At 39.4% G+C, this 13397-nt stretch overlaps 1 protein-coding gene across 8 annotated transcripts in view; it reads right to left on the bottom strand.

Moving 5' to 3' along the window:
• The window catches only part of BIRC6 (baculoviral IAP repeat containing 6), a 4524268-nt gene that overhangs the window by 191409 nt on the left and 4319462 nt on the right, over window positions 1-13397 (bottom strand). For all 8 annotated transcript variants that reach the window (XM_044058419.1, XM_044058463.1, XM_044058448.1 and 5 more), the window contains exon 69: window positions 4497-4714. In XM_044058419.1, the coding sequence (XP_043914354.1) occupies window positions 4497-4714 (218 nt within the window). The remainder of the gene's footprint in view (window positions 1-4496; window positions 4715-13397) is intronic.

Below are 13397 nucleotides of genomic sequence, written 5' to 3'. Positions count from 1 at the left end.
TGCTGAAGACCCATGGATCCAGCTGCCACTCATGGGGATCCATGAGGTTTCTGCTTAGTCCGTCTGCCAGAGTGTTTTCCTTTCCTGACAGGAATTGTGCCTGCAAATGTACTTGGTAAGTCAATGCTGTGACCCACAAGGTCATGGTTGGTCTGCAAAGGGAATAAGAATGTGTGCCCCCCTGCTTGTTTATATACCACATGACTGTGGTGTTGTCTGTCTTTATCAGTAATTGTCCCAGATGAAGTAGGTCCTTGAAGGCTGTCAGGGCATTTTGAACAGCTAGCGTCTCCTTTTGGTTGATATGTAGATGCATTTGGTTTGAGGACCAAGTGCCCTGAATGCATCTTCCTGCCATGTGGGCCTCCCAGGCATAATCTAAAGCATCCATTGTGAGTGTCTGCCTGGTTGAGGGTAATGTGAATGGCTGTCCCTTGTTCTGGTGACAGGCCTTCGCCCACCATCGAAACTCCTGTTGCAGGCAGGGAATGAGAGTAATCATGGTTTCCAGGCTGTGGCAATGTTGAGTCCAAACACTTTTTAGGTACCACTGAAGTTTCCTCATATGCACTCTGGCATATGGAATTAGTAGGATGCAGGATGCCATGAAGCCCAAAGCCTGCAGAATTTTTCTTGCAGATAACTGGGCCTTTGTTGCCAACATTTTGAAATAGGTAGTCAGTTACCTTTGTTTGTCTGGCGTGAGATAAGCCATCTGGGCAGTTGTATTTAAGCTTGCACCCAGGAATATTATCTCTTGAGAGGGTACTAGTTTTGATTTCTTTTCATTGACTGTGTACCCTAGGCAAGTTAGAAGACTTTTCACAAACGCCAGATGCTGTAGAAGAATGTCCTTGTTCTCTGCTTGAATTAGGCAGTCGTCCAAGTAAGGATGTATTTGTATTCCTCTTTGTCTGCAGAATGCAATTACTGGTGCCAGGCACTTTGTAAAGACCTGGGCGCAGTAGATAAGCCAAAGGGCAGTGCAAAGAATTGGTAATGCATTAAGCCAGCCTTGAATCTGAGGTATCTTCTGCATGATTGTCTGATTGGGACATGCAGGTATACCTCTTTTAGGTCTAAAGTCACAAGCCAAGCATTCTTGCCCAGCATGGGCAGAAGCTGCTGTAAAGTCAACATTTTGAATTTTGGTATATCCAGGAATGTGTTCAAAACAGATAGGTCCAGTATTGGTCTCCACGCCTTGTCCTTTCTGGGTGCCAAGTACAGTCTTGAGTAAAATCCTTGTCCCTGCTCTTGCTCTGGTACTTGTTGAATGGCCCCCATGTCCATGAGGGATGAGACTTGTTTTTGCGCCTCTGCTCATTGACTTTTTTGGGAGATCTGGCCAACCGTTTGCTTTTGGCAGGGTATGGAAATGGAACTTGTAGCCTTGTGACACTATATTTAAAACCCATTTGTCCTGGGTTATAATGTACCAGTTTTGTGAAAAAAGTGCTAATTTTCCCCCTAAGGGTGTTGCCAGGACATAAGTGCTTGGTGCCGGCAGGGGGAAGTCATTGGGACTGTTTCCTGTATGGCTGTGATTTGTCTTCTCCAACTTTGGAGGTACCCCACTGCTTTGACCTGTATGAACCTTGCACCTGGGATCTGCCTCTACAGCGTCTGGATCTGCCCCTTTGAGGTCTGTCTGGCACAGGAAAGGAAGAATTCTTTGTAGGCCAGTGTCTACTAAACCTACGTGGCTGTACGTAAAAAATCTTTGACAGCTTGCATAGATTTAGCTTTGTCCTCCATTTTCTTTAACACCTCTTCCGCCTCAGCACCAAACAAAGTATCATGCTGTAAAGGTACATCTAATGATTTAACTTTAACATGATCAGGCAGATTTTATTCCTTTAACCAAGCATGCCTTCTAATTACAGAACCCGTAACTGCGGCCCTGCAGGAGGCCTCCAAAGAATCAAAACCACATTGCAAAGTATGCTTTCCAACTTGTTCAGCTGCATGCAATAAATCCTGCATTTCCTTGTTTTCTGCACATTCAGAGTTTAACAACATTTTCTGTTTAAGCAATGCCATGACATGTTGCTGATATTTGAGCATATGAAACTGACAGTTTAAGGCCCTTACAGCCAAGGTAGCAGATGTGTAAACCTTTTTTCCCCCATCTATCCAGTGCCCTAGAATCCCTGTCAGAGGGGGTAGGGTTTTTTGCAGTGGAAGCCTTAACTCCTTTGGGTCCCTGTGAAATCGTTTCTGGGTCTGCAGCAGGGTTTTTAAAAAGGAATTTATGCGAGTCAGGGACCCTGTAATATCTGTCAGGCTTAACAGGAGCTGGAGGTAGGGAGTCGGGGGTCAGACTAGACTCTGAAAACACATCATCTACAATGTCTAACACAGGTGGAATGGCTAGAGGCCTGTGTTGAGGTAGTAAAAGGAAATCCCTGAGCCTCCTTTTAGATTCTGAAAAATCTTGGCTCTCCCAGTGGAAATGCTCCCTCATGGTATGCAAGGTTTCCCCAAAGGAATATTTCTCTGGAGGAGAAGCTGAAGGTATAGATTCTTCAGCATCAGACTCCTCATGGGGGAAGAGAATATTCCTGATCAGAAGAGGAATCAGAAGAAATAGAAACCTGATCTGAAGATTCATAGTCAGTCTCTTGCCTAGGCCTCTTATCTGGAGGGGGATGGGAACCCCTGATCAAGGTAATCAAGTCTTCGGCCATTCTGAGCATCTGTTTTTTGGGCACAGAGGCCTGTCCACATGGCTCGAGTTTGTTTCTTTGTTTTGGAAGGTGCTTTAGTCTTTGCCTTTGTAGCTGAAGTTGGTTTAATGTAAATATGTTTAGGTCTGAATACACCCTCAGAAGCCGGTGCCTGCTCAGCGGCTCCAGACCCATCTGAGGGAAGAGTGTCCGAGGTTCCAATACCTTGAGTTTCCAGCGGCATAGCCGACTTCACGTGGGAGTCGGTAGCGGCCTGCGACTCTAAAGTAGCGGGTGTCAGGGGCTGCGAAAGCGCCTCACTGACAACTGGCGACTGGCTTAGGAGAAGCTTTGTCATCAGTTTTGGACCTCAGTTGTTTATCTCTCTCTTTTTCTTTGCATTTTTTGTGAACTCCGGTAGTCGGATGGCTATCCGACGACATTTCTGGATAATTAAACCGGCGTCCAAAATAGTTTAAAGCAAAATCATACAGACGCTTAATAGTACGTTGGTTAAATCTAGCACAAAACCAACAACCAGAAACGTTGTGATCAGGGCCTAGGCAAGGAATACAGTAAGAATGAAAATCCTTATGAGGTATTTGCTTTCCACAAGAAATACAATTATTAACTTTTTCTGACATCGGTCTAGAGCAAGAAAAAAGTTTCCCCAATGGGGTACTTAGCTTTATTGAAGACTTCGGGTCTGAAACTCGAACACGAAAATCTCAGGAGTCGACCGACCGGCACCTGCGAACTGCTTCTGCTTCGGGCACCGCGCGGCAAGAAAGACTGAAGAAAATGGCGTCAGCTGCTTCTTTAATACCCCTGACGCCCTGACGTCAGGGAAGGGGTGACAGCAGCCAACGCAGGACCCAAGACTTTGGAATTCAGGCCGACTGAGGGCAACCTGCCAGCAGGATTACCCAAATGTAATGACTGCAACAGTGAAACACGAAGAACATCAAGCAATGAAAGCATGAGTCTGTAAGGCATTCTGCAATGAAAAAAGACAAACAGAAAAAAAGAAAACAACTTGGAGGAACTAAGTAAAATAGACTGACAATTTACCTCTAGTAAACATAACATTTAGAAACACCAGTAAAGTCTGCAGACAAAATTCTCAAATGACACAACAGTATTAAGAACTATTCACAGCACCCATCTACCAGCTACTCGTGCTTAAGCTACTCAAAAGAAATAGCAGAGAGCACTCAGCATAAGATCAGCAGATTTTTTTTTGGGGGGGGGGGGCAGTCGCTGATAAAAATCTTGCCTAAAGATTGTGTTTTGCAAAGTGAGAAAGCCCATGTATTATATCACTCCACTCATACAATTAGATTAACATATATACAATACATATGTCATTTTCAAATATATTTAAGTTAGTGGATCAAAATGGTGGAACTAAACACAGTCAAGCTCTGCACTGTTATCACTGCATTTCAAAGGAAGGACAGCTTCAGTTCACACTGTAATGAGGTGCATTCAAACTTAACAAAAATTTTACCCTATTTATCCTTAGGCAGTCCTGCTGTGTTATTAATAATCTATAGGACTGTTCTGAATGCCTGTTAATTTGATGAATAACATAAATCAGCAAATGTGTAGAAAGGTTCACTGGATGCTTCCATGAATACAGAAGCAAAATCTTCAAGGTGAAGAGAAGAGTAATGTAACTGGTGTTACATGTTTTTGTTTTAATTTTTGACAGATATATTTAAAAACAAGCAGCAAGAAATTTCTTGCAAGTCTGCATAATCAGAAATGCAACCTAAGTAAATATCCAATTCATTCTTGTTAAACTGATTCTGTATTTAATCTTACCTTCATTATATCAAGTCTTTCTTCATCACAGCGAACAAAAACACTTGATGAGGAAGATAAAGGCAATGAGGTTGACAGGGTCACAGCTTCTTGGGCAAGCCTCCGGGCTCTGGCTGCACTATTTGCATCATTGGCATTTTTCACCTGAGACATGTAATGATAGTTTACTTTGAACACCAGCTTCCCATCATCATCTTCGGAAACCATTTCAAAAGTGTCTGGAGGGAAAAGAAATAGGTAATGCTTACATTCTTCTAATAAATAACCATTTTCCAAATTACTGCAGTGTATTTTTAAGCTGTATCTAGGAATAATTTACTTGTGAATCTGTTACTGCCACATGACCAGTACTAGCACCAATCAACATCTGCTAAGTTAACAAATCTGCTTTCACCAAAGCTCAAGTTTTGCCACCTTCACTACAAGCAGAAATATGCAACTAATTAAAGAAAAAAAAACGTACTAATAGTGGGATTTCAGCACTGGTATAGCCAACATTTAAATAATTTCATAAAATTAATCTTGATAAGTAACAGTTCTTAAGGAGTATTTTAAGGTTCTGCATCCCTCAGTATGTTACCTTTTCTAATGATGTTACTAATGGGTAAGTTATGTCAACACAATATAGTTGTAGGAAGATATATTCACTGCAACAGTACAGCTTCAGCAAATTCAAGCAGTGACATAAAACAGGCTTCTTCTCACAAAATCCTATTCTCATCAAGTTATCTTTTCCAACAGTCAGAGATCACAATGTGCAAGGGTAATGCTTTTCTTGTGAAGTTGCTCAGTATCAGTGCCTCATATAATAGCAACATCACCTCCTACATATTACGTTGTTCCAATCAGAAACATAAAGCTAACAGCTAAATTTAGCAGCAATAATAGTGACACTGTATACACATTGTGACTTCCCCACTCTCAGCCAGTAATCAAGGAGCTGCACTGAGAACTGTAAGACACAATTCTTTATGGCCTAAGCTAGGTAATTTAATTTAAACTATTTTCAAAGCTTGAGATTAACCTCTTCTCTTCCACTATCCTCAGTTAAAACATTTACATTTAAACAGTTACAATAATGTATGTATATTTTTTTTCTTTCCAGCAGGGTACACCGCTGGTACATTTTTAACTCAAGCATCTGTACAAATCAGTTTAATATACAAATGACATATAATTCTTTACAAAATTCCAACTAGCTATGCTGGCATATGTTACACATCCACTGCCCTACTTCTCTTGGCAAGGCTGGCAATACCTCACATCGTCACACACACATGAAATACATACAAGAATAAAAGTCAAATTCAAATCCATGCCCAATGAAGACAGTAACAGAATGTATGCAAAGATGCAACAGTCACTTACCTGAGGAGCTATTAATATGGCAAGTAGTCACACAAATGTATTATTTTCACTAGTGAAGGGGATTCTCTAGCAGTAGAACACACAGGAAGAATCCAAAGCAGTTTAGAATGACTAAACTAGGATAATGGACAGTAAAGAGTGGGTTCCCTGTAGCTCTATTCACCAAAGTTTGCCTTGCCTCCAAAATGGACAAGATATCATAGCTATAGCGTCAGCAAGTTCTGTGTCATCGGATCCTTAATGTGTGCAGTAGAAGAGGTTGCAGACATATAACAACATGCCTTGATGGTGTCATCCATGCAAGAAGACAATTCAATGGAAAAATACTTTACCACAGTACATTAATCAAAGGCGAGCTTTGCCAACCTTGCATGAAAGAGCTAATCAGAATTTCTGACATCTTTGGTGATGCCCACGTAAACATACATCAATTTATGAAGGTCCAATAACAACCTCCTTTCTTTGGTTTCCTAGTTTTCCTGTTGTGGAAAGAGGACTGGTTCAAGGAGATAACTTTAGGTATAAAAGAAAGCACTTGTTTTTACAAGCTTTATGGGAGGGCTGAATATGCCATAACAGTTTATACATTAACAGCTATAGCTCATAAATTCTTCCAGAAAAGTTCACCTCCACTATGTACAGTCTTTTCCATCAGAAATTTTATGCAAGCAGAGAAATCTTTTCAAAAAGTGGCATTGTCACCTTTTTTTTATATAGAAAAGTTTTAAACCCATGCAGGACACAGTACATATTGAGGAGCCCTTAAATGCAAACTTCCATGGCACATTCAGCTCAACTGATGTACAGGGATATAGCCCCGAGTGCAATCTAGGTAGGTCAAGTTTGATTACTGTCCCAGGCACTTCATAGAGCTGTCAGGAGAGGCAGAGGGAAAGGAGTGACAAGGCTCTTCTGCCTACCTTTCTCTGAGAATATGGATGAGCATGACATGCTTGTAGGAGAAGGTTCCTTCTCCAGGATCTGGCAAAATTGGGGTTTGGCAAAAGTAAACAAGCACAGCATGTGGATGGTCATGGAAACATTGGCAATTTAATTAAATAACTGAAAACCAAGGCTGAGAGACAAAACAGTGGAATAATCCAAACAGAAATAGCGTATTCAAAATTTATTTATCCGCTTTCGTCCGTAGACTTCATCAGAATAAAATCCAACATGTTCATACTCATTAAATACTTACAAACACAAGTAAAATCAATTAAACAATTAACGTTAAAAAACGCCCTCTTGCACTAATCAACTAATTGAACTATTAGAAAAATGAAGTAAAACCATGTCTACATCTTTTTTAACTTGTAATGTACGATGCTTTAAAAAACACTTTATATTGACGGACTCATTGAGTCCTGGGTGGCAATCTGATCGCAGTCTGATTTGCCATACTGTCTCACGTTGCAACAAATAATTTTTAAAATCGCCATCTCTCATGTCCCTATGGCAAACTTCCAAAATAGAAAATAAAAATTTTTTAAAAATACAACATGACAAAGAATGTTTATAGAGAGCATTAGTTTCGTCTCTCATTTTAATACTGTATAAATGCTCTCTGATACGAACCTTTAATTGTCGTGAGGTCATACCCACATAGTATGCTGGACATGTGGAGCATAATGCTATGTAGATGACCCCCTGAGTACTACAATTAACTGATCCAGGAACTTCAATAGTTCTATCAAAGGAAGCTACAGAAATGTATGGACCTGTGGAAATGTAACGACACATGTTACAAGCGTGACAACAGTGCATACCCTTCCTATTGGATGTCAAAGTACATACCGTCTTATTCAATGCACCTGTGTCGTCATGCTCTAAAGCTTTTTTAATATTAAAATAATTCTTTTCAACAAAAAAAGGTTTGTTACCCAATATTTTACAAATATCCGAGTTACCTTGAATAACTCGCCAGTTCTGTTCTAATAGGCGTCGTATACGCCCACTATCAGAACTCATATTAAAACTACAAACAGGTTTCTCATAATTCTGGTTAATTTTCCTGTTTGTCAAACCATCATGACTACTTGATGTTGTTAAACTTAATATAGAAGGATAACTATCTTTTCGTTTTTGAAAAATTTCATCAGCTGAAGCACTAATCAATTTCTTTTCATATCCTCTGTTCAAAAATAATGAAGAAATAAAATCAAATTCTTCTAGTAAATCTACTTCTTTTGACGTCATTCGACATGCCCTGATGAATTGACCTCTAGGGATGTTTTTGGTGACATGTCTGGCATGTCCACTTCGAAAATGTAAATAAGCATTATTAAATGTTTTCTTCCTATAAATGCGACTATGAAATCTACCTTCTTCCATGTCCCATATAAGAGAAATGTCTAAAAAATTAACACACAAACCTACTTGTCCGATGGTAAACTTTAAATAATTTGAAAAAGAATTGATATCTGACAAAAAATTATTGGCAGTGCAATGATCACCTTCTATGACAAAAAACAAATCATCCACATAACGTGAATAAAAAGAAATGTTAAAGTTCTTCCTCAACACTGGCATGAATTCTAACTCCCAACAAGCCATCACTAAATTGGCATATGCTGGCGCTGCGGATGACCCCATTGCTACTCCTCTTTTTTGTCTGTAAAATTTTTCTCCAAACAAAAAATAGTTGTTATATAAAACTATATCTAATAGCATACAAATAGTAGAAATAGCAGAATTGCTATATTCAGGTTTGTTTTTTACCAGATAACTTCTTATGGCATCAATCCCATCTTCGTGGGGTATACAAGTATACAATGAAATGACATCCACAGTTAATAGGAAATGTCTGTTTGGATCAAACAACTTGCTTAGAGCATAACTGTTAAATTTGAACAAGAAATGCCAAGAATCACGGGTAAAGGATTCATGCTTTTCAATGATGGAACCTAAAATGGCATCTAAAACTAAAGAGATGCCTTCAGTGACTGAGTGTGGAGATGACACTATTGGTCTAAACGGTGGATTAACTACTGATTTATGTGTTTTGGGTATTCCAAACATTACCCCTATTCATGGTTTATCAACAAGACAAAAATTGTACATTTCAAAACTGATGTCGCCAGACATTAAAGCTTCATATAACTGTGAATGTATAAAACGCTGACTACGATGTATATCTGAGAGTACTACTTCATCATATTCATCAGTGTTGTTCAAAAGTTCAAACATCTTATCTTTATAACAGTTTTGTGTCATGATTACTATGTTGCCCCCCTTGTCACTCTTCATGAACCTGAATTGGTTTGTTAAAGCAGTTAAGTTCTTTAAAGCTTTCCTCTCAATTTCTGTCATGTTTGAATGACAATTGGGACTACGTTGCAACATTTTACCAATATCCTGTATGCACAATTCTTCAAACACCTTTATGGTGTGATGCAAAGTCGGAGAATAACTAGAAGGTTTGTTAAAAACATTCTGCCTATCAACTGGCGTAAAATGCATTAAATAATGCAAATTTAATTTTCTCGTGTATTTTTTAAGGTCAATTACTGTATTAACATAGTTAGCTCTTAAGCTGGGAACAAAATTGAAACCCAGCTTTAAAACGTTCAAATCCTGTTGGGAAAAAACATGATCAGTTAAATTTATAATGCTAAAATTGTTACAGTCATCAACTATGTCTCGTCCCCGGAGGACTGAGAATTCAAAAATGTCCTGCTTCGGGTCAGAACAGTTTTTAAATCCGATTGTTTCTTCTTGCCGAAAAAAGCCGTAGAAGAAGGATTCACAGTCCGTGCAGTCAAGGTGCCGCTAGAATTAGACCCAGCCTTGGCACCAGCAGCAATTTAGGGTCCAGAGAAGAGACTCTCCCTTAACAATGGCTCATGTCTCACCCAGCTATTCAGGTGTTGCCCACATGTAAAGGGATAGGAACAAAACCTCTCAAGCTAAGCCTCCACAAGCAGCAGTGGCAGCTTCCCAGACTTACCTGTCTCCCATAGGAGAACCATCATCCTTGGATGGGGATCTAGTGGCACCTGCCCAGAGGGATTAAACAACCAGATAGCCTCTAAAAACGTCCCCAGTGATTGTGGAGGCTTCGGCTGAAGGGGTCTATGCTACACTGGAATAAGCCATGAAGTACAGCTAGCTGACCACCCCACTGCAAATAACTAGAGGGGAAAAAAATCACTGCCACAGTGAATGCTGAGTAGACCTTAAATGCAAACATCTGTTTAGGAAATTCTGACTGTAACTTTCACATAAATTTACAATAATTTGGCATGCATATACCACACAGCAAATAGTACAGCTGCGTACATATACTTGACACAAAAGCATATCCTTGGAGGAAGCAACAGTATTCAAAACATCATGACATCTTATCATATGGACACATTCATAATCAGCTGATGGTCCCCAAACATGATATTAATGCCTCCATCTCACTGCTGATTCATCAATTTGTTAGAGCAAGTCTCACATAAATACAGTGGTACAGCACCAGAGTTAGCTTATTGAGCAAGAAAAGTAAACTTACAGTAAAACAACATTACAAACACTAAATTTTATCACAGTAACGCACATCATAGCTACACACAGGTAATAATCAAAAAGTCATTAGTAAACGTTACACTTTTAATCTAAATCCAAGCATACATCTAAAAAGCAAACATGAAGGTATTCATACTGATACAAGAGTATTTTCCTTGAAGTTCCACAGTTATAGTGAGCACCTTCACATAGCTGAGTTATCCTCTGGCTACCAGGTGGAGCTCTTCAATCATATTATGTTACCTGACTTTTAAATCTGCCTTCTGTTTGCAGAGGATGTCTCATCATTGGTAATACAGATTTTTCCCCTTTAATTGGGGAAGGTGGACCTTCACTACCATATTGCTCATCATGCACAAATGCCCAAAATATCTTTCTTCTCCTTTGTCTCTCTAGATTATAGCAAATTTATTGCAGTCTTATGCAATTACTCAAATGTGAGGTGGTAGAAAATGGGGATGACCACAGAAAGTCATTAAGGATACAATCCTCACTCTGTTCCTTGACTGTAAAGCTTGGTAAAGATCTAAGCAATAATCTAACACGCATGTTCAGAACTGATGCTTGTCTAAATTAAGTAGCCAAAGTTGGAACTACCTAACTGAATGGACTGCAAAAAAACTCATGTGAAAAATTTTCAACCACAGAATATCACCTTAGAAGTGCCATGCCTCAACCATGAGGCAACTGCTTGCGTCAAAGTGGGAGTGTACTCTGCTTTATGGGGATGGACAACTATTTAGTATTTCTAAATGTCAAAGGATTACCTGACTGCAATATGGACATTTAACCTATTTAGCAAGACTACTTCCAGCAGCTTGTTGCAAAATACACCAGGAGGTGAATAAACTAGACAATGGTGAATTCCAGAACTACCATAAAATTTGGATTAATTTTTAAAGTTACCTTACCCTTACAGATAGCCCAAAAATGTCTTCCTGACCCACAAAGCCCGAACTTCTGAAATCCTTCTTGTACAAGTAAATGTTACCAGAAACAAGGTTTTAAAGAAAAGTAGGCTCAAAGGTTGCAAGCCCAATTTCTCCATAACAAAATTCAAATTAAACAGTAGTAGAGATTTTAAAATGAAGGCGTTGTGCAAGACAGACTTTTAAAAATACTTTGAAGATATCCACATAAGGCATTATTTGCCCTAAACATGGTCATGATTTGAAAAGCAAAAGTGAATAAAAGATAAACCTTGACACTAGAGTACAACAACCACCCAGTGAACAATGGCAAAAGACAGTCCAGCACAAAAATCAGGTTCACAAACACTATAAACACATAAAAATAAAAAGATATTCAGAACTTTAGATCTTGCTTGAATAAATGTCTTCCATTATGAAGCAAAATAACCCTAGTGCTAAGCTTCCCTGCCCACCAGGAGGACTTGGGAGGTGCACTCTGAGCCTCTAAACTCAATAACAGCCATGTTTTCAGGAGGATTCAGGCATGTGCATGCAGGTGATGAGATATCAGAAGATGTAGGTTAGGACAGTCCAGGGTGACTGGAGGCAGTTCCCTAAAATATGGGAAATCAAGTTTGGTATTGTACAAACAACTTTCATAATTGCTTTTTTCAACATTTCTCTGAGCCCTGGTCAGTAGAGTGGCACAGCGGGTAGCACCGTCTCCTCACAGCAAAAAGTTCACTGGTTTAATTTTTGGCTGGGGTGTCTTCCATGTGGATTCTGCATATTCTCCCTGTGTTTGCATTGGTTTCCAGTTTCCATTCACATTCCAAAGACATACAGTAGGTGGAATGGACACACTATATTGGCCATAGGGGTGCGTGTTTTTTGTGCGTGTGGTATGAGAACATCTGAGGTAAGGCTAGCTACCCGGCAGTGTAAAACATTGGCTCTAGATGATGGCCAATGTTGATGCGACTCCCTGATCCCATGTACAAAAATGGGAAAAAGAGGTTATGGATGGCTACATCTCTCTGAGCACCGATGAAAGCTTTACAAGTGAAAATGGAGGAAAGGCACAGATAGAAACAAGAGGTCTGACAAAAAAGCAGCAGAGTACGACTTTATTGAACAGTAACACAGCAACTGATTGTCTTCTGCTGAAGGGAAAAGGTTTTAGAAGCACTCCAAAGAAGAAACTGGTCTTGGGAATGCTGTTCTGTTCACTGCCACTTATATCCTACATTTGGTAGCCTACTTAGGAAACCTGACAGGTTGCTTGAAATTACTAGCATGCAATGTGCAAAAACAAAAAACCTTGCATGTCTCAATCACAGACTGCAACTTTGGACTACACCCTAGAAGTAAAGATGAAAAGTCTGAAGGGCTTTCTTTGGTATCAGTTCTACATATCTGATATCTAACTTTTGTTATGCTTGAAAACAAAACCACCTTTTACTACAGCAAGGGATAAACCATGCAAATCAATGATGTATTAGAAACAGGCTTTGATTTAATGCAAAGCAGTGTAACTTTTTCATCTTTGTTAAACAAATCCTGACAGCAGCTTGCAGCATAGTCAGCATCATACACCACACTGACAAGGTTGTCTAAGATGTCATTACTTTCTTAAACAACTCCCCATAATTTGACCACCACATAGCAAAAGTCATCAAGAAATCCTACTTCGTCCAATTAAAGGTATCTTGTCCAGGTCAAAATAATTTATTATTTCTCTGCCCTGATCAGAACAATGAAAGAGTATAATGCCCTTTTTGGTATGGATCTAGTCAAGCATCACACAACTAGAAAGACCCGAGAGATTCCTAATGAAAAGGATCACTTGACTAAAGACTTTCAGTCACCATGACTGGTTTAATGCTCTTTCCCCATTACTCTGTCTCTTATAGACTCAGGCAGGTTGATTTGTATACAGTATTCCTTGCTGATTAGAATACAACCCTCCTTGATATCTAAAACCTTGACATAACAAATGGCTCTACAAACACTCAAACTAAAGTTTTGAATCTCTAACAGTCAAGAAAGAAAACAGGAGAGTCAGGATGTTGGGTGACAGGTCGTCACATTAATTAGAGCTTTCCCATAT

Source organism: Protopterus annectens, chromosome 1.part2 (assembly GCF_019279795.1).
Source record: "Protopterus annectens isolate FY-2018-M chromosome 1.part2, PAN1.0, whole genome shotgun sequence".
In the NCBI taxonomy this organism is placed as follows: Eukaryota; Metazoa; Chordata; order Ceratodontiformes; family Protopteridae; genus Protopterus; species Protopterus annectens.
The sequence above is the reverse complement of the archived record's forward strand: the minus strand, read 5'-3'. Positions and strand labels throughout refer to the sequence as shown.